General features: G+C 40.9%; 1 protein-coding gene across 2 annotated transcripts in view; it reads left to right on the top strand.

Annotated features, from left to right (window-relative positions):
* ADGRA3 (adhesion G protein-coupled receptor A3) overlaps window positions 1-22,327 on the top strand; it is a 130,456-nt gene that overhangs the window by 14,527 nt on the left and 93,602 nt on the right. For both annotated transcript variants that reach the window (XM_040237930.1, XM_040237931.1), the window contains exon 2: window positions 20,890-20,961. In XM_040237930.1, coding sequence (XP_040093864.1) covers window positions 20,890-20,961 — 72 coding nt within the window. The remainder of the gene's footprint in view (window positions 1-20,889; window positions 20,962-22,327) is intronic.

The raw sequence follows: 22,327 nt of genomic DNA, 5'->3' as shown, positions 1-22,327 counted from the left end.
ACAGGATGATGAATCGATCACTGATAAGCTTGAGAGTCTTCAAAGCGGAGTACCCAACCTACAAGGTCGAGGCTTGAACTCCCACTCCGTATTTGATAGTGAAAAGCCTTTCTCTCTTACACATATTACTTTGTTTTTTTTTTTTTTCCCTCCCCTTTTCTTGATCTACTTCCCTTCTACTTTTTCAGAGACTGTCACTTACCTTTTCTGTGTTTTGAGCTTCTCCCCTTGTTTGTGATGTTTCTCCTTGGCATACATAGCCTCTGTTAAACAACAAAAAGCTCACCTCCCTCATACCGTCCTTACCGCAGCACCATGTAGTTACTGTTCTTATTTCACAATTAAGCTTCTTAAAAAGCAAGATGAATTCAGCCCGGCATTTCCTTCAGTTCAGTTCAGTTCAGTCGCTCAATCGTGTCCGACTCTTTGCAACCCCATGAGTCGCAGCACGCCAGGCCTCCCTGTCCATCACCATCTCCCGGAATTCACTCAGACTCACGTTCATCGAGTCAGTGATGCCATCCAGCCATCTCATCCTCTGCCATCCCCTTCTCCTGCCCCCAATCCCTCCCAGCATCAGAGTCTTTTCCGATGAGGCATTTCCTTACCTTATTTCAGTTTCAGTCTGTTGTCTAGTTTCTACACTGTGCCTTGCCTGAAATCAGCTAAACTCAGAGCTCTTTCATTCCTCCATTACCATGTTACCATGTTGACTTAATTATTAAATTTCAGCAATGTGACATGGTTTGGGCTCAGCAGCTCCTATGAGGAAGTGGCTAGCTTGGCTGCATGGTTTCCTGCCAAGATGACCACAGACAGCAGTACCTCCTTAGGGGATGGTGTTTTTTTTGAAGGCAGAGCCCTACGGAATGCATATTGTCCACCCTGAACCACCATAAACAGAGATTGTCTACTTGAGATTATTGCCAACTTAGAGAAACGTAGTTAACTGTCTGCCTTGGCTTGATTTTTTTTTCAGGGATCCTTACTAGGGGCGGGAAGGGAACTGTCTTGGAGTTCTTCCCCCAGGGATAAAGTTGAAAAACTTGTCCATCAGCTTAACTAGAACAGCTTAGCAACTACAGACTGGGGCCATGATGTAAGGACTGTGTCAGATTTCCCATTTTAAGCTTTGTTAGTGTTTCCATTGTTTTTCCTTTTAGTGTTTTATAGAACTTTAAAAATTGCAGATGTTTTGTTGTCATCGCCTGGAGCAGAGATGAGGGGGGATTTTGGAGACCTCCTACACTAAGTCTTAACTTAAGTCTTACACCATCTTAGAGTAGATGGTGACAGTTTATAAATGGAAAGAAACTATTTATTTTTCTATTGGGAGGTTGATAGTAGAGCCAATGCGAAGAACCTTCTTGTAATAGGAGAAATAGGGTTTCAGAAAACCTCTTAGCTTTCTGTTGAGATTAATTTGGTAAACCTGCTGTTTCTACTTCTGATGTAACTGTAAAGAATCCATGACTGAGTTGGCTAATGTAGGTGGTTAAAAACTTTTGTTTTAATGCTAGTTCAACTTTCTCCCAAAACCAGCTCAATAATTGGCCTTAAACTACCATGAATAGCACAAACTAAGGTGTAGAACTCTGTAGAATTCCTTGGCCTGCAGAACTTTATATAGTTGACCCTTGAACAACAAAAATTTGAACTTTGTGGTTACACTTATGAGTGGAAGTTTTTTCAGTTAAGTGCTATAGTACAATGTAGCACTTAACATTCAAAACACTTAAGATCATGCCATCTGGTCCCATCACTTCATGGCAGATAGATGGGGGAAAAAGTGGAAGCAGTGACATTTTATTTTTTGGAGGGCTCCAAAACCACTGTGGACAGTGACTGCAGCCATGAAATTAAAAGACGCTTGCTCCTTGGGAGAAAAGCTATGACAAACCTAGACAGCGTATTAGAAAGCAGACTAGAAGGTTCATCTAGTCAAAGGTATGGTTTTTCCAGTAGTCATGTATGGATGTGAGAGTTGGACCATAAAGAAGACTGAGCTCCAAAGAATTGAGGCTTTTGAATTGTAGTGCTGGAGAAGACTCTTGGGAGTCCCTTGGACAGGAAGGAAATTGAACTGATCAATCCTAAAGGAAATCAACCCTAAATATTCATTGGAAGGACTGATGCTGAAGCTCCAATACTTTGGCCACCTGATGCGAAAAGCCAACTCATTGGAAAAGACCCTGATGCTTGGAAAGATTGAGGGCATGAGAAGGGGTGACAGAGGATGAGATGGTTGGATGGCATCACTGACCCAATGGACTTGAGTTTTAGCAAACTCCGGGAGATACTGAAGAACAGGGAAGCCTGGTGTGCTGCGGTCCATGGGTTGCAAAGAGTTGGATACCACTGAGTGACTGAACAAAAACCATAGAACTATATGATTTGAAGTGGGTTGAATTCATAGATGTGGAGGAACCATGTATACTGAGAGCTGACTGTAAGTTGGATTTTCCACTGAGTGGAGGGTTGGTGCCCTAACTGCCATGTTTTTCAAGGCTCAGTTGGGTATAAGTGCCCTTAACTGATTTTGAGTTCAGTTCAGTTCAGTTGCTCAGTCGTGTCCAACTCTTTGAGACCCCATGGGCTGCAGCACTCCGTGACTTATTTAGAGCTGGCTGACTGATGGGGAAATAGAATAACTGAGACTTTAAGTACTTACTGTGTCCTAGTAACTCAGGTTCTAATTGCGGTGTTTATCATGTGCTGGGTACAGTGCCGAATGTTCCACATACACATCTTAGTTGTTAAAATAACTTCATAAGCTTGGCATTGTCCCCATTTTTCAGGTGTGCCATCTGAGCGTGGACAGGTAAATTGATCCTCTCAGGTTACATGCTGTGTAGGCTCTGGCCCAGGAATGTGGCCATTAAGCTTGTAATTCTCACTATTGTTCTGTTCATAAATGCTCATAATGGCAGTAGGGGTTGAGGGTAAGCCTTTGCAGAACAAAAGAAATGGGGAACTTCTTTACTTTGAACCGTTTCTTTAGAGTTGGCTGACATGGGAAAATGGAATAATTGAGACTTCTCCTTCAGTACTTACTGTGTCCTAGTAACTCAAGGACAAATGTAGTGTCTTGTTTTGCTATCAGCAAGTGGTTATGGGAATGATCAGAGCATCATACTTAGGATTGCATTGTAGTATTATTAATTATTAAATAGTCCTCTTACCTGTGTTCCTGAGATCAAAAATTTTATCCTAGAGTGACATCTTCAAGTAATAAATGACCTACCTCAGGCGTTGCTGCTCTGTTAAGATGAAAGGAATAATGACATCATAAGGGGTAGTTGCATTTTTGATAGGTCTCCATGGGACGAGACTCCATCTCACACACACTTGTCAGGGAGCACTCACATCTACCTGTCAGAGTTGTGCCTGAGTAAGCAGGGAGCTGGCGTGCCTATTCCATGTTTGACAAAAATGCCCAGAAAGCAGGATACAGAGGAATTAGCAACAAGACTCAAAGTGTTTGGGGCCTCTGTTAGCTTTGCTGCTGAGTAGAATGTGACCCTTTACACATCATAATTTTTCTGGCTATCACTTTCCTGAAGAGTAAAATAAGATTTTGAACTAGGTTATCTTTAAGTCTTTTTAACTGCTGAAATTCAGGATTACTGAGATATTTTTAAAAATCCTCAGCGTTAATATGCTCATTTGATGAAGGTCAAATTGTGTATTAGAAGGAGTTTGTTGCATTATAATAGCAGGGCTGTTTTCTTGGCAGATGTTGGGGCTGTGCAGTCCTTAGTATCTGGCCACATGCCTTTTCTCACCATTCTTAGGCTGATTGCCCCTCAGTTGCGGGCTGAGACCTGCCCTCGTTCCTTCCCTAGGGCTAAACCAACATGGAACTTTGTGCTTTCATCCTGTTAGCTGATTTTTTTTTTTTCTTTTGTCCCTGAGTTAGATCTGAATCCTTGAGCTCTAGCACTGAACTCTGGCTATCTCTTTGCAGATCCTCATTCTTTTCCTCTGTTAAAGAAATATAGATTATTAAGTCCCAGCCCAGTTGGTCTACCAGTCTGCTTATCTGAGTTTCTGAGTATCACAGGAATGTACAAGGTGTCCATAAAGTTCAGAAGCATATTTTTTTTAAAGCAACATGAAAATGCTTTTTTTGACTTTATACATACATAGACACATAGATATTTTCCCCTTTATTTCCAGACTGTATGGATATGCTGCAGACTTTATATCACGTGATTATTTTTCTTGCCTGCATGCTCCCCCCACCCCCTTACTGCTTTGCCCAATTGCCACAAGTTTGTTTATGCATCCTCTGATGCCAGTGTTCTGCCTGATTCTACTTCACAGCACTTCCCTGTTGACTCTCTCTCTATACACAGTTCACCTTCATTGGGCAGGTCAGTTCCTGGTCACGATGCCTCCACCAGTTATAAAAAGTACATTGAGGTCATAATTGCTGTGATAGTTTCTGTTGTAGAACCAGTATGGTAAATAGATTGCTTGAATGATAACATCTGTGAATTGGGAGCAGCCATCAGGAGTGTTGCCTGAGCTTATCAGGAGAGTGCCAGTTCAGATGCCCGCTCTGGCACAGGATGGGGAGGTCGTGGCACACATGCCCTTATTTGCCAATGGTCCTGGAACCCCAAAACTCTGTTAATGACTGGATTGTTTGGTTTTATAATCTTGGGGTCATATGGGTTTTTGTACATATCCAAGTTCTTTCCTGTTTGATACAGTTCCAGTAGCTACATGGAAAGAGTGTCTCTGAATTTTACGAAAGTCTCAGGAGATTTCTTTTTTTTTTTTTTTTTGAGGCATGTGGGATCTTTGTTCCCCAAAGTACGAAAGTCTTAGTTGCTTGGTGGTGTTCAGCTCTTTGCGACACCATGGATAGGAGCCTGCCAGGCTCTTCTGCCTATGGGGATTCTCCAGGCAAGAATACTGGAGTGGGTAGATACTCCCTTCTCCGGGGATCCTCTGACCGAGGAGGAGTTGAACCCAGGTCTCCTGCATTGCTGGCGTATTCTTTACCATTTGAGCCACAAGGGACACCCCCTGCCCCAGGTATCAAACCCATACCCCCTGGAGTAAAAGTGCAGATTCTTAACCATTGAACTCCCAGGGAAGTCCCAGGAGATTACTTCCTGAAAGAATTGGACAATTCTTTGCTTAGCGGTGAGCACTATGCTTGTCAGAAATAATAATTTCACTCCTTGGTAATAGTTTCTGAACTCTTAAGTATCTTCTAACAGAGACTGGCACACAGCGTTTGGGCCAGCTGCCTAAGAATTTTGGAAGATCTATTGGAAATTGCTGGTTCCCATGTATTAAGAATCTTCTACAAATTAGTGAGAAGAGATAGATAATCCATTCGAAATATGGGCCAGTAATAATTGGTAATGTTTGTTGAGTGTGCCAGGTCCTGCCGTAAGTGTTTTTAAGGGTTGTGTTGTATTAGTTGATTCTCATAATTCCCTCATGAGGTCATTATTATTATGATCCCTCTTCTGTGCCTGAACAAGGGAGACATAGAAGCTCATTAATTTTCCCCAAGGTCACCCGGGCAGTAAGAGGTGGAGCCAGGCTGTGAGCTGATGCAGTCTGACTTGAGAGTTCACACTTAACAACCCATATGTTATAATGGTCAAAAGACATTTGCACACCTTCACAGGAAGGGAACACAGATTCACAATGGGAAGTGTAAATTACAAGGTATCACTTTTTTTTTTTTTTTTTTTCCCTGCTCAGATTGAAGCATGACTGGCAAGAATATTTCACAGGTGATACGTGCACTCATTTCCCTCCTTCCCTTCACCCCATTCATTAACTTAGGAGCATCCCTTCTATCGGTACCCAGGTGCTGTGCAGCCAGCTCCCACCCTGAGCAGAAGATCCACATGCTCTGGGCCTGGGCTTCTGACCTGCAGAGCTATGTGCTAAGTAATAGGTATTGATTTAAAGCATTAAGTTTGTGGTAATTTGTTATGCAGCAAAAGAAAATAATACAGAGTTTATCTCTGTTTAAAAGCATTTTCCCCTTCCTGTCTGCACTTGGAATTCTTCCTCATTTAACAACAAAGTTCAGAAATATCTCCCTTATTCATTTGCATTTCTGCAACGTTTAAACTCTGTATTTTCTTTGAATCATACAGTCCTCTTGTAGCACTTTATACCAAGATTCATGTATTATATTAGTCCTTGAGACCAATTATTGTGTTCTTTAATGTAACTCCCAGCACACAATAGATGTGGAAATACACTCAATTAATGCGTAGTAGGTTCACTGTGAATTTCAGCTTAAAAATCAGGCTCAAAATCCTGGAAGAAACTCATTCTGTTCCCAGGAGAGAGCTCTCTATTTGATTAAAATGCCAAATAAGCATGCTTTTATTGTATTCATAAATATTAAGTGTCCAGTGTTCTTTATGATGTTAAAGACACCTTGAAAAATAGGCTTCCTTTTCTCATTGAGCTAATGTGTTCCTAAGATAAAATGAAGTGTTATTTAATAAGCAGTTTTTCATTTTTAGGCATTTTGGAAATAATCAGTTCAGTTCAGTCGCTCAGTCATGTCTGACTCTTTGCAACCCCATGGATTGCAGCACTCCAGGCCTCCTTGTCCATCACCAACTCCCGGAATTTACTCAAACTCATGTCCATTGAGTTGGTGATGCTGTCCAATCATCTATCCTCTCTCTTTCCCTTCTCCTCACACCTTCAATCTTTCCCAGCATCAGGGTCTTTTCAAATGACTCAGTTCTTCGCATCAGGTGGCCAGAGTATTGGAGTTTCAGCTTCAACATTGGAGAAGGCAATGGTAACCCCCTCCAGTACTGTTGCCTGGAAAATCCCATGGACGGAGAGCCTCGTAGGCTGCAATCCATGGGGTCGCTAAGAGTTGGACACAACTGAACGACTTCACTTTCACTTTTCACTTTCATGTATTGGAGAAGGACATGGCAACCCACTCCAGTGTTCTTGCCTGGAGAATCCCAGGGACAGAGGAGCCTAGTGGGCTGCCGTCTATGGGGTCGCACAGAGTTGGACACGACTGAAGCGACTTAGCAGCAGCAGCTTCAACATCAGTCCTTCCAATGAATATTCAGGACTGATTTCCTTTAGGATGGACTGGTTGGATCTCCTTGCAGTCCAAGGGACTCTCAAGAGTCGTCTCCAACATCACAGTTCAAAAGCATCAATTCTTTGGCACTCAGCTTTCTTTATAGTCCAACTCTCACATCCATACATGACTACTGGAAAAAACATAGCTTTGACTAGACTGACCTTTGTTGGCAAAGTAATGTCTTTGCTTTTTAATATGCTGTCTAGGTTGGTCATAACTTTCCTTCCAAGGAGTAAGTGTCTTTTAATTTCATGGCTGCAATCACCATCTGCAGTGATTTTGGAGACCCCCCAAAATAAGTCTCTCACTCCAGTGTTTCCCCATCTATTTGCCATGAAGTGATGGGACCAGATGCCATGATCTTAGTCTTCTGAATGTTGAGCTTTAAGCCAACTTTTTCAGTCTCTTTCATGTTCTTCAAGAGGCTCTTTAGTTCTTCTTTGCTTTCTGCCATAAGGATCGTGTCATCTGCATATCTGAGGTTATTGATTATTTCTCCTTGCAATCTTGATTCCAGCCTGTGCTTCATCCAGCCCAGGTTTTCTCATGATGTACTCTGATATAAGTTAAATAAGCAGAGTGACAATATACAGCCTTGACCTACTCCTTTTCCTATTTGGAACCAGTCTGTTGTTCCATGTCCAGTTCTAATTGTTGCTTCTTGGCCTGCATACAGATTTCTCAAGAGGCAGGTCAGGTGGTCTGGTATTCCCATCTCTTTCAGAATTTTCCCCAGTTTATTGTGATACATGCAGTCAAAGGCTTTGGCATAGTCAATAAAGCAGAAATAGATGTTTTTCTGGAACTCTCTTGCTTTTTCCATGATCCAGCAGATGTTGGCAATTTGATTTCTGGTTCCTCTGCCTTTTCTAAAACCACCTTGAACATCTGGAAGTTCACGGTTCTATTGTTGAAGCCTGGCTTGGAGAAATTTGAGCATTACTTTACTAGCGTGTGAGATGAGTGCAATTGTGTAGTAGTTTGAGCATTCTTTGGCATTGCCTTTCTTTGGGATTGGAATGAAAACTGACCTTTTCCAGTCCTGTGGCCACTTCAGAGTTTTCCATATTTGCTGGCATATTCAGCAGAGCACTTTCACAGCATCATCTTTCAGGATTTGAAATAGCTCAACTGGAATTCCACCTCCACTAGCTTTGTTCGTAGTAATGCTTCCTAAGGCCCACTTGACTTCACATTCCAGGATGTCTGGCTCTAGGTGAGTGATCATACCATTGTGATTATCTGGGTCATGAAGATCTTTTTTGTACAGTTTTTCTGTGTATTCTTGCCACCTCTTCTTAATATCTTCTGCTTCTGTTAGGTCTATACCATTTCTGTCCTTTACTGAGCTCATCTTTGCATGAAATGTTCCCTTGATATCTCTGATTTTCTTGAAGAGATCTCTAGTCTTTCCCATTCTATTGTTTTCCTGTATTTCTTTGCACTGGTCACTGAGGAAGGCTTTCTTATCTCTCCTTGCTATTCTTTGGAACTCTGCATTCAAATGGGTATATCTTTCCTTTTCTCCTTTGCTTTCCGCTTCTCTTCTTTTCACAGCTATTTGTAAGGCCTCCTCAGAGAGCCATTTTGCTTTTTTGCATTTCTTTTTCTTGGAGGTGGTCTTGATCCCTGTCTCCTGTACAATGTCACGAACCTCCGTTCGTAGCTCATCAGTAGTATGGCATAAAAACAAACAAAAAAAAACCCCTTTAGTTTTTTTTAATTAACCAAATGCTATTTGATTACCGGAGAAGGCAATGGCACCCCACTCCAGTACTGGAAAATCCCATGGACAGAGGAGCCTGGTTGGCTGCAGTCCATCGGGTTGCTAAGAGTCGACACGACTGAGTGACTTCACTTTCACTTTTCACCTTCATGCTTTGGAGAAGAAAATGGCAACCCACTCCAGTGTTCTTGCCTGGAGAATCCCAGGGACGAGGGAGCCTGGTGGGCTGCTGTCTATGGGATCCCACAGAGTCGGACATGACTGAAGCAACTTAGCAGCAGTAGCAGCAGCATTTGATTACATGTGAACTTACAGCTTAATGCAAAAACAGAAAAATAGATTTCCTTCCTGTTGATAAAACTACTGAATAAAGTGGGAAAAAATGGAAGTGTTAAGTTGCTCAGTCTGCTCGTGGCAGCCCCAGGGACTGTAACCCGCCAGCCTCCTCCATCCATGGAATTCTCTAGGCGAAAATACTGGAGTGGGTAGAATTCTCTTCCCCAGGGCATCTTGCTGACCCAGTGGTCAAACTCAGGTCTCCTGCTTTGCAGGCAGATTCTTTACCATCTGAACCACCAGATCAGCTCTTTTATTTATAAAACTACTGAATAAAAATTCTGAAATAATTATAAGAAAAAGCAGGCCTTAAAATGTCAATCTTTGATAGAAATGCCTGGAAACTTGAAAGGTTATTTAATGAACCATTTGAGTATTAAGGATGACCATATGCCCAGGTTAACACCTGTTGTCTTGCTGTAATTATTAATGTGTCTGGTGATAAATTATATTGTGACCCTATAATAATATGTTAGTTGGTGATATCTTTGACTTGCTGTCTAATTTTTAAAAATTATTCAGGGACTTCCCTGCCAGTCCAGTGGTTAAGAATTCATGCTTCCATTGCAGAGGGCGCAAGTTTGATCCCTGGTCAGGGAATCAGATCTTGGTCTCCTGCACTGCAGGGGCTTGCCTATAGCTCAACTGGTAAAGAATCCACCTGTAATGCAGGAGACCCCGGTTTGATTCCTGGGTTGGGAGGATCCCTTGGAAGAGGGCATGGCAACCCACTCGAGTAATTTTGCCTGGAGAATCCCCATGGGCAGAGAAGATTGGCAGGCTACAGTCCATGGGGTCCCAAAGAGTTTTACAAGACTGAGTGCCTAAGCACAGCACCTGCACTGCAGGCAGATTCTTTACCATCTGAGCCACCAGAGAAGCCCTAATAAAGCCAGTAAGAGCTTTTAAAGTTGTTCAGTTGAGCTTTGTGCTTTAATAGTGGCCAGGTGAGGGAACAGAACTACAGTTTCCCTCTTGCATCTCCTCCCCCACATATGACTCCACACCCTTGTTTAGCCTGTGGCGGTTGGATACTGCACCAGATGCCCGTGGCACTCACAAATGGGTTTACTCAGTGACACCTGATTGTTTTACAGGGCACCTGGAGCTTTACCTTTGGTGGACCTATGAGGCATTGTTTTAAGCAGGTACCCTTGTGATTAAACGTCATCTTTCTTCCAAGTGAAAGGTGGTTGAGATTTTTCTATGGGTTTGGCAACGCAAAGGGAAAGGCTAGCCTCCCTGTGTGCAGGGCTGCGATGGGCCAGACAGGAAGCCTGACCCCAGTCATGTAGTATCCAGAGAGGATGCAGCAGAGGGAGGGAGCCCTCCACTCTTAGGAAATGACTCTTTTACAACCCCCTCAGTGGATATACATTGAACCACACTTGTTTACTTTTTCTTCTTTGCTTCCAAAATTCTGTTGAAAATGACAGAAGAAACATGAAAATATGAACAGACCCGTAACTAATGGGGCTGAAAACTGAGAAAGGTGCTGCAGTGCTCCAGGCGCACTGAGGATGCAGTGGAATAAATAAAACAGATGGGATCAGATTGATGGTGAAACTGCGCGGTGCGGGAACTTACAACCCAATAGAGACAGAAGAGGGAGTAACTGCACAAATGAAGTTTTCTTCACAGGATCCTGGAAGATTTCCCAAGAATTGAAACTCCAGGGAGTGGCAGCAGAAGTGGTGAGGAGAGTGATGGCCAGGAATGAATAGCTCGGAACCAGGTCTCGTTGCGTTTGACTCAGCGGGCTTGGTGGTAGGGTTCGCCTCTGCAGCAAAGCCCTTTAGCGGAGTTCTTAATAAGCTGGGAGATGTGTCCAGGCAGAATACCGGTAGCTTACTATAGCCAGAAGTTGAAGTTTTCGTCACTGGGGACCCCAGGTTTGTGTCCCTGCTTTCCAAGGATGATTAGACTTTGTGCCTTGAGATGAATGCTTTTTGCTCACCTCCCTTTCCTGCTTATTCCCCATTATTTTCATCTGTGCTCAAGAAACCACCTTCAGCGGGGAATCTGCATTGATCCAGACCTCCGTTTGTAAAGATGAGCAAGCAGCCATGAGTCATCAGGCATGCGAGAGGAAATCAGCAGGATGATCAAGAAGTTAATACAGGAAACTTTTAATTCCTAGTCTCAGATGCAAGAGAAGGACACATCCAGAAAGCAACAGCTGTTGCAGGAAGGGAGTTATGGAGAAAAGGAGGCAATTGGAGGAGACATTAACCCTGAGGTTGTAATGTTAGACTGTGGCGGCTGGGGGCAGCACCGGGGCTCGAGATTAAAATAGGAACCGCGTCAGACTGAGAAAATTAGTGGTCGGGAAAACCGAGCCGAGGATTTCTTCTAAAAGTCAAAGCAGAAGGTTTAAGAATTATGAAGAAGAATTGAGAGATGTGAAGGATGGGTCTACGAGCGCCTGTATCCAACCAACTTGAGGAACAGATGGAGAAGAAAAAAGCAGCCGATATTTGCTGCTAAGATGCCATCAACAGTCAGATGCCTGTTTCCAAACAGCTTTTTTTCTAAGGGAGCTAATTTCTTTAAAAATGTCAGTGTTTTTTCCCCACACCGTGAAATACCACTTCTTCAGTACTGAAGAGGACACCCAGCCATCTCATTTAGAAATCTTCTGAAGCACTTCACCGTTCTTGTCATGCAAAGTGTCATTTTAATACAAAACTTTTTATACTGTTCTTTGAAAATAATTTCAAACATGAAAGTTGAAAGAGTATGAATAATGGGCAGAACCCTCATTTTATACCCAGATTTGCCAGTTTTGACTATTAATAACATTTTACCCCTTTATCAGTCCCCTTTTCTTTTCTATGTATAAATGATAAATGTATTTTAAGATATTGGACAGCATGGTGCATGTATTGTAAACTACTGAGCTTTTTTTTTTTTTTTTTTTTACTACTGAGCTTTTTATAAGTGATCTTGACTTTTTCTTTTGCATCTTTAGAGTTGGCAGTATAATTTGGCTGTTTGTAAGGAATATTAGGGTTTTATTTGTACTTTTTATTTGGTTAATTTAACAAACTTCCTCCAACTCCATTGAATCATGTTTCATTGAAATGTAACTGCTTTGCTTATAAATTAGCTGGCAGCTTATGAGAGATGTGAGCTGCTTGAATGATAGTTCTCCATGACACATGAATGAATCCCACCAGCCTCTCCTAAATGTTAAATTCTGGGAGATTTAACATTTCTGCTGCCTTTAATTATGCTGACTGTCATATAATATGCAGTCTCCCATTACATGACTTTTTATTTCAGTGCTGTATCATGGTGAAACCTTAATGTATCAACATTAAGCCATCGTTAAGGATTCAGACTTCACATTCAGCCACAGTTTGTGTATTTGCCAGTAGGAACAGCTACTGATAACTTATTCCTTTTTCTAGCAGCTGGACATTTTTTTTTTTTTCTATTTTAAGATGGTCCTTATTTTAGGAGCGTTAAAATGTGGGGGAAAGTATATTAAGACAACTTTTACTGCAGTATTAAAAGAGGAAAGGGCTTCCCAGGTGGCTCAGTGGTGAAGAATCCACTTGACACGCAGGAGATGTGGTTTTCCATCCCTGTGTTGGCAAGTTCCCCTGGAGGAGGGCATCGTAACCCACTCCAGTATTTTTGCCTGGGAAATCCCATGAGCAGAGGAGTCTGTGTTGGGTTGCAAAGAGTCAGACACAACTGAACACACATGCACATAAAAGAAATCTAGGCATTTTCTGGTAGATATTGTTTTTATTCCTGCCCCTGTCCCCTCCAAACTTTTTTCAGTAGGTCTCAGAGAAGAAATGAGCATGGGACTGAAATTTAGATATTGTAGATGTATGACTAGGTGCTTGGATATTGTAGATGTTGTATGACTAGGTGCTTGGATATTGTATATGTTGTATCATTAATCCCTTATAGAGGGATCTTTGAACACAGAACCTTAAACCCAGCCATAATTTTATTTCACTCATTTACCGAACAGATACTGTAGGTGTCTTATCAGTTGGATCCTCTGGGAAGCACATGCCGGAGTGGGGTTAGAAGAATAACTCTGGAAACTAACTTGGGGGGTAAGGGAAGAAGGAGATGAAGCAAAAGTTATGGAAAGCCTCTGGATTGGGATGCAAGTCTAGCTCCTGTGAAAGGAGAGAGAAGGAAGGAAGATTGGGTGGTGCAGACTACCTGCAGCTATGAGAGGGTTTTGGCCGCCTGGCAGGAAGCTCTGGTGCAGAGCAGGACTACTGGGGAGTCTGTACTGACCAGGGATGGAGAACCTGCTTATCACTGTGGAGCTCAGTCCTGGACTGGCATTGCCGGCAAAGTGGGTGGCCTCTGCTTGGAACTGAGGCAGATCTTCTGGACATTCGCAGCTGGAAGTGGTCAGTTGCCTGCTATTCTGCACAGGCTCTGTCCAGAAGGGAGATCTTAGTCCTGCACCTCCCCTAGCCCCATGAGTCTCTCATGTATCAGGCACTGTTAGACTCTTCACTCTGCTACTTGGTCTGAATATGAATCTGCGCAAGTTGCCCAGCTTGCAAATTTTCTGTTGTTACTGTCTTTGAAAAAACAATAGTGCCTGTTCCATGGTGTTCTTGTGAGGAGTGAATGAGTGTGTATCCACATAAAAAAGAATGGCTGCAAGATAGACTCTCTCCAGTGTTCACCATTATGACCTTTTTTTGTGGGGATGTGGTGACAGTCACGAAAAAGATCCCCACGCTTTATGGATTTTACCTTGTCATGGGAGACATGTAAACAGACCAATATCTGAGCGGAGTAATTTCAGATAATGAGAAGTGCTGTTATAACAAGAGGATGTGACAGAGCGAGGACAAAACATTTTTTGACCCACAGAGACAGAGCATACCACCCAGAATTCTTTCTGCAGGAATGAATGAGTGCATCTAGTTAACAGAAGGATGCACTGATGAACAGGTAGCATGTGGGGCAAAATGTGTGTAATTGCTGATGCCTTGCAGAATTAAATGTGACTTTAAAATAAAGATTATTCAAATCAATGGAGAGTTTTGAAATGCAGTAGATACTCTTATTCTTACTTGGTAGGAAGAATTAATTTAGAAATTAGCATTTGATTTTCATTTGCCTGAAAACAGAGAATAAGCTGAGACAGAGTACACTAAGACAAGAGTTGGCAAACTTTTTCTGTAACGGGCCAGACAGTAAATATTTTAGACTTTCCTGGCCGGTCTCCTTCACTCCTCAAATCTGCTGTCATGGCATCAAAGCCGCCACAGACAATATGTGAATAAATGGGCATTGTCGTGTCGCAATAAAACTTTAAGAACACTGAAATTTGGATTTCATAGATTTTTTCATGTATCATAAAGTATCATTCTTTTGGTTTTCTTTCAGCCATTAAAAAAACATAAAAAACCATTCTTAGAGCCCATGGGTTGTCAAGAAAACAGGTGGCGGGTTGTATTTGGCTGCCCACAAGAGAACATGGGAAATAACCAGTTTTCATTAATGGGATAAATGAAGCAAAGTACTAAACATTCACTTTCGAGGAGTTAACATTTCTGATTTTAGCTTATCACAGGTGGCCCTAAAGGTTTAGGCAGTGTGCCCATTGTGTAAGTTAGCAGCTCAGAAGCATAGCCTAGCCATATTGTCTATTTTTCTTGCACTTGATAAAGATGTAGCAATAACAGGTGCTCTTCTACATGATAAATCTAGTAGAAAATCAATTTGTATTATTATTTTAGCAAATCAAAAATGTCAAGGGATGGAACCATTTAAAATGTAAATATATGCCCTCAGTCTTCAGTGTGTCTGATCTGTATGAATAGCTAAAAGCTTCCTCTCCACCACCTCCGCGCCCCCAGCCCCCATTATGCATGGTATCCATTTAATGGATGACTTAAACCTCAATTCCATATTCCTGGGGCCAATGTACATATTCAGTAATTAGCTTTTATAAACAATAGAGCAATGCATAATTTTGTTATCTAAATATATAATTATATAATGTTTAACATGTACTATATTTCATACATGTGCAGGTATGTCTTTTGGAGAAGGAAATAGCAATCCACTCTAGTATTCTTGCTTGGGAAATCCCATGGGCAGAGGTGCCTGGCGGGTGGGCTACAGTCTCAAAAGTGTCAGTCATGACTTACTGACTAAACAACAGCAACAAAGTGTGTCTTTTGGGTAAATTTCCAGAAGGGGAATTAATGGGTCACATATTATATATGCATTTGTACTTTTGCCCTCTGTAGTGATTATACTAATTTATAGCTAAATGTGAGTGGCTATTCCTGTCTGAATCCAAATGTGTAACCACATTTTCCCCCATTCTGATAAGTGACTTACGGCATCCTGTTGTAGTAAGTTGCATTTCTTTTGTAATTAAGGCTGTATATCCCTTCATGTGGTTGTGATCCACTAGTGTTTACTTTCAATGAACTGTCTGTTGGCCTTTGCTAGATTTTCTATTGGGGATTTTTTTAAAAAGAGCTCTTCATATATTTGGGAAATCAGTCCTTTGCCTTTGATAGTGGTTGTAAATATTATGTATCTTTTAACATTGCTATGGATTTTTAAAAGTAAAAAAAATAAGCTTTAAAAATACACTACATTTAAGAACATAGTTTTGTTTTCCTTAGATCTGTAAAATCTTTGGTTATTATGCCTGTATATTAGGTATATCTGCCTATCTTTCATTTTCTCTTTTTCCTCTTTTTAAGGTTGCCCTTGTTTTCACATGTGCCTCTGAGTCCTCTTTTCTTTCTGGGGCACCCGTCACTGTGTTTAGAGCCCAGCCTAATCCAGGATGGGTTTTATCTTGAAACCCTTAACTTCATTGCAGATAGCTTTTTTCTAATTAAGGTAGCATTCACAAGTTCTTGGTTTACCTTTTGGAGTCTTCCCTGCTGGCTCAGTATGTAAAGAGTCTGCCTGCAATGCAGGAGACCCAAATTTGATCCCTGGGTTGGGAAGATCTCCTGGAGAAGGGAATGGGCAACCCACTCCAGTATTCTTACCTTGAGAATTCCCTGGACAGAGAAGCCTGGTGGGCTACAGACCATGGAGTGACAAAGAGACAGACATGACTGAATGACTAACACTTTCACTTTCATACATTTTTGAGGAACACCATTCAACCCACTCTAATGACCCTATTTATCTTTTTTTTTTCTTATTTATCTTTTTTGACTATCTTCTTTTCTTTCAGGAAATTATATTGATTTTAAGAGTTACATTCCTAACGTTTGCTCTGAATGCTCTTGAAATATATTTGCAGCTCCTCTCAAAAGGAAAATGATTCTGTGTCTTCTGCCATACAGAATGTGATGCTATGAACAGCATTCCATTCTGGGAGTTGAAATAGCATGCAACTGAGAAATTGTAATGCTGAATTTTTATTTCTTTCTGCTCCATAACCTTTTGATTTAAAAAAAAAAATGTCTACATTTTGTCGTATTCCTTTTTTTTCATGTTTCAGGCATAGATTACACACCGAACTAACTTGTTTCTGGGGGGTAGGAGTGGACATCCAACTCTTGTGTTTGAATTCCAGAGGCATGAACCCATAAAAGCATTCCTGAGTGTTGCCTGTAGATTGTGCGGTGGTAACATCATCAGTATAGAACAGAAATGAGTATATATAAGCTTTATAACTGGTCAAGTTTTACATTTTTCATTTAGTTACCTCCTAGAAAGTTTGAAATTTCAAAGGTGTCAGCAAAAATATTGATTATGAATAGGTTTTAGGTTTATAATGATACATGATATTATGCACTTCCTAGTTCCACAGTCCCTCTATCTCAAAATTGAGTATAAAAACTGCAGAGTAGATTTATTCATACCGATGCTGTTTTCTTGCAAAAATCCTTAAACACATCAAGTAATGTGTAGATTGAATATATTAACATGAGGTTGTAAACTATATTTTTAAGGATACAGTTATAAACTTTTTGAGTGTGATAAAATATCTTCCTTTTACTCTCGTCAATAAAGTCTGTCATTTATTGTACTAAAGCCTTTATGACTGAGCAAATGACAGGCCTTTTGCTGAAGCAATACCAAATCTCACTGACTGTAATTCAGTCCCCATCCTGGCAGTTTTTCCCAAGCTACTTCTGTGTGTAGGTTTCATTCTTCATTCTGAAACAGCATAGTGGTTGGCAGTGAGTTTGGTAGCTTTGTGTAGTTTTCCTTTATTTCCTTACTTTTGGTTCATTGCTTGTAAATTCTCAGTCACCATCAGTTTCTTCAGCTTTGCTCATTACAACATGAATAATTATAAAAAATTAAAAGAAGTTGGAAGGTGCTTCTTTTAAGAATGGAGATCATTCTTGCCTAATCTCTTCTGTCTTAAAAGTGATGAAACAGAAGTCTACGTAGAAAAGTGAAGTGATTTGTCAGAGACTGAGTCATTTATTACTGGTGAGGTCTCAAAAGCTTGAGATAGCTACCACATTGTTCTTTGCACTACTTTTAACTGCCTTTTAAGTTGCAGTCACTACATAAATCTTTTTTGAATGTAAATATTGAAATGTGAGCTTTTAATCTCAGCAGAAATAAAGTATTCCTTACTTCAATGTTTATTTCTAAGATATACTCAAAATTAGCTCAATTTCAAGCTGTACTTGGTAGTTAAGATTCTTATGTTTATCATCAAAGTCTATTTCAAAGAGAAGAGTCATTCTAGATATTTCAAAATACTGCAAGATTATAAAGACTAAGAGAAGTAGGAGCCTCATCACCAAGATAGTGATCATTGTGATGTATTTCTTCCAAAGCTTTTTGTCTCTGCATTATATTCATTCCAGTCAATGGTGTCAGTTTTGTTCTTTACTTTTGAACTGATTATAAGCATTCTCCTTTTTATCAAGTTTCCTTTAAAAGGATCATTTTTTAATGGATGTGCACAATTTTGTTGTTTGGAATACCATCATTTGTTTACCTCCCCCTCTTACAAAAGCTGAACTCTTTGGTATAAGTCATGCTTAAATTAGATCATTGAATATATTTCTTGTTAGATTCGGTGGCTTCTTAGCTTAGGACCCCTGCCTGTTTAGGAAGGCAAGGTTGATAGCTCTTGGGTGTGGACTGCCGGAGAAATGCTGTTACAGTGACCTTTGTGGCCTTGTCCAAGTCCAAGTTTGCTTTTGCCCATGCCTGCTACTTTACTTAAAGTCCTTTGGCAGCTTTGATTAGAGAAAATGATGTTTTAATTGGCACGTTCTTGATTACCATGTTTTTCTTGGTTCCAGTGGTTCAGGCCTTATCCTTGCTTTAGTAACAGGTTGGAGGAGAGGGAAAATGCTGCATAGTGATATGCTTTGATTGCCAGATACATTTTGACTTCAGAAACATTAAAATGAGGGAAGATGTGTGTCTTAGAACCAAGGAAACAGAATTTGAAACATTATACTCATTGAGTGTGATAGGTGTTTGCTGCTTTCTTTCTAGAATTATATGAGGTATCAATAGATACAGTCCTTCCCATTTATAAATGAGGAATTGTATTACAGAGAAATGGAGTGACTTGCTCATGACCAGTGTAATTGAACATGATAGAGCTGGGCTTCAAGCACATGTAAGCTTGACTTTATCACAGAAATGCTGTGAAATGTTAATTTGCATTAGTTTTTTTTTTAACTTCAAACTAAAGAAAATCAGTCAAATGGCTATTGTTTTTTGCTTGCTTTCATACACATAATGGACTCTTGTTTTAAAGAAAGATGAGAGTAAACAAAATGAAAATGAGTGCCTGAAACCTTATGACCCAGGGGTATTCTGTTAACATTTGTATGTACAGTGTTGCCCATTCTGGATTGGGGGCAGCCCTCAGCCTGTACCCAGTGTGAAGAGTCTGCCCCTGAAGTTGTACAGCACCTTGTGGGATGGAGAGTTTTCAGCCTAAAATGCCAGTAAGGGTATCTCTTGACCAGCATTGGTGTATATACATTGAAGAACAGGGGGTTTGGAGTGAGGTGTACCAGGATTCCTATTCCAGCTCTGCCATTTCCTAGTATGGTCTTGAGCCATTAATTTAACTCTTCTAAGGCTGTTTTTTTCATTTATCTCGTTATTTCCACTCTCCCAAGTTCAGTTCAGTTCAGTCGCTCAGTCATGTCCGACTCTTTGCGACCCCATGAATCACAGCACGCCAGGCCTCTCTGTCCATCACCATCTCCCGGAGTTCACTCAGACTCACGTCCATCGAGTCCGTGATGCCATCCAGCCATCTCCTCCTCTGTCGTCCCCTTCTCCTCCTGCCCCCAATCCCTCCCAGTATCAGAGTCTTTTCCAATGAGTCAACTCTTCGCATGAGGTGGCCAAAGTACTGGAGTTTCAGCTTTAGCATTATTCCTTCCAAAGAACACCCAGGGCTGATCTCCTTCAGAATAGACTGGTGGATCTCCTTGCAGTCCAAGGGACTCTCAAGAGTCTTCTCCAACACCACAGTTCAAAAGCATCAATTCTTCGGCGCTCAGCCTTCTTCACAGTCCAACTCTCACATCCATTCCATACATGACCACTGGAAAAACCATAGCCTTGACTAGACAGACCTTTCTTGGCAAAGTCATGTCTCTGCTTTTGAATATGCTATCTAGGTTGGTCATAACTTTTCTTCCAAGGAGTAAGTGTCTTTTAGTTTCATGGCTGCAGTCACCATCTCTCCCAAGTAAGGTAGCTTTTTCCCCTTCTGTGGAAATTCCTTATTGGCATCCAAGATGCAAAAGGAGCATAGTTACAAAGCCTAGAGAGGAAGCACGACCATTTGCGCATTGTCTGCTCTTAGGCAAGTTCTGCCACGGTGGTGGCTCGACCAGGACTTCTTTTAAATCATTTTTTTGTTTCCAGTTTTTTAAAGAACATCATCCTAGTCCATGAGTTGTAGTATTGCAATACAGCTACCTGTGTCTGCCTGTGAATGTTTGCAAAAAGTACAATATTTTCACACATACAGATTTGTATACAGTTAAGTTGCAAATAATATTCAGTATTATTGAAATGGCATCTAGAAGATACTGTATTTCTCTTTTTGAGATCGTTTCATTTATTTATCCGTTATTGGCTGTGCCGGCTCTTTGTTTCTGTGTGGGCTCTCTGGTTGCAGTGAGCAGGGGCTGCGCCAGATGCGGTGTGTGGGCTGCTCACTGCGGCAGCTTCTCTTGCTGTGCAGCACGGGCTCTAGGGCACGTGTAGGCTAAGTAGTTGTGGCTCACAGGCTTAGTTGCTCTATGGCATGTGGGCATCTCCTGGATTAGGGAACAAGCCCGTGAGTGTCCCCTGCGTTGGCAGGCCGATTCTTTACCAGTGAGCCACCAGGGAAGCCCTGTATTTCTTTTCAAGTCAGTACTTGGTAGAGCTCTTTTTGTATTAAGTTTTCAGTTTTTAAGTAGATATTCAGTTTATATAAATTAATTTTGTAAATGTATATGACATTCTTTATTCTTAAACTTATAGCTATTTTATGTTGACTTTTTATTTCAAATATCTTGGTTTAGGGTGACAAGAACAATTTAAGATGTGACAAGATGTGCAAATTAGCTATTTGGGGTTGTTTCTCAAAGAGAAGGAAGCTCGCATTGTTTCAAGCATCTCAAAAATTTTTTGGATAATAAGTGACTTCTTAGAGTTCCTATAGTTTAAATGTAACAAGCTAAATTACTTTGATATTGATGATGTACATATATTAGGCAACTTACCTTTTTTTTTTTGTTGTCATTTTTAGGATTCTGAGTAACAATAAAATATCCGAGCTGAAGAATGGCTCATTTTCTGGGTTAAGTCTCCTTGAAAGATTGTGAGTATTCTTTTATTATCATCTCTTGCTGGTATTTTGTTTAATACATTTCCAATGTAAGTCTGTTACTAAGCTATCAACTTTTCAAAATAAAATTGTTTTCCCAATTATGAAACATCTCAGAATTTATTTTTTTTCAGAGTTGAATTTTAAAAAGCAATACATTAAAGCAGAGGAGGGCAAGCTTTTGGTAAGGGCCAGATAGTAAATAGTTTAGGCTTTGTGGGCTGCATGGTCTCTGTCACTGTGACCCAGCTGTGCCACTGCCTGGAGAAAGCAGCCGTAGACAGAACATGCACGAATCAGTGTGGATGTAACTTTGCTTACAAAACAGGCTGTGCAGCATAGTTTGATGACCTGTGGCTTTTAAAGCCTCAATGCTGTTTTGAAATTCTGTCATGAAATGTGTGTACTTTCTAAGTTAGTTCAGTAGAATTAAAAGAAACCTCATCCAAGGGGAAGTACTTTTGTATAAACTTAATATTTTATTCAGTCGTCTTTGAATGTGATCCTTTTGTTTTGCTTAACAGTTAGGTCTCATTTTGCTTCTGACCAGATGTGTGACAAGTATCACTTATTTTTTGCCTTGGTGAATTTTGCATAGTGGATTTTTAATTTGCTTGTATGCTGAATGCTACTCTAGGATCATGTTTCCAATTCCCATGTTACTCATACGCTTCATATAACGTTTCAGATACAGGAGGGAGCCGGTCACACGGTGGGCATCTCCGTGTCTGTTGGATAACAGACTTTCCTCATTTTCTTAGTTCTCATTTCTTCCTTTTCTCTACTTCTGTGTGGCCTTTCCTTGACCGTTTCCCTTGGTGTCTTCTACAACTGATTCCTATGGGACTTTATTGCTTTGATCTCAGATGTGTTATTTAACCACATAGCATCTAAAATTCTTTGACTTTTTCTTTCATTGAGATCAAATGTCTTTGAATTAGGTTATATTGGGGCCTTCCAGCTCCCCTCTACTCATTTACATATACATATATAGCAGTGCGTTTACATTTACCTGTGTAATATATGCATTTACATATATATATGGCACTGGCGACCCACTCCAGTACTCTTGCCTGGAAAATCCCATGGACGGAGGAGTCTAGTAGGCTGCAGTCCATGGGGTCGCTAAGAGTCAGACACGACTGAGTGACTTCACTTTCCCTTTTCCGTTTCATGCATTGGAGAAGGAAATGGCAACCCACTTCAGTGTTCTTGCCTGGAGAATCCCAGGGACGGGGGAGCCTGGTGGGCTGCCGTCTCTGGGGTCGCACAGAGTCGGACACGACTGAAGTGACTTAGCAGCAGCAGCAGCAGTGCACTCGTGTGCATGTGTACATATAATCGTGTATACACACATATG

Source organism: Oryx dammah, unplaced genomic scaffold (assembly GCF_014754425.2).
Source record: "Oryx dammah isolate SB20612 unplaced genomic scaffold, SCBI_Odam_1.1 HiC_scaffold_3, whole genome shotgun sequence".
NCBI lineage: Eukaryota > Metazoa > Chordata > Mammalia > Artiodactyla > Bovidae > Oryx > Oryx dammah.
The sequence above is the reverse complement of the archived record's forward strand: the minus strand, read 5'-3'. Positions and strand labels throughout refer to the sequence as shown.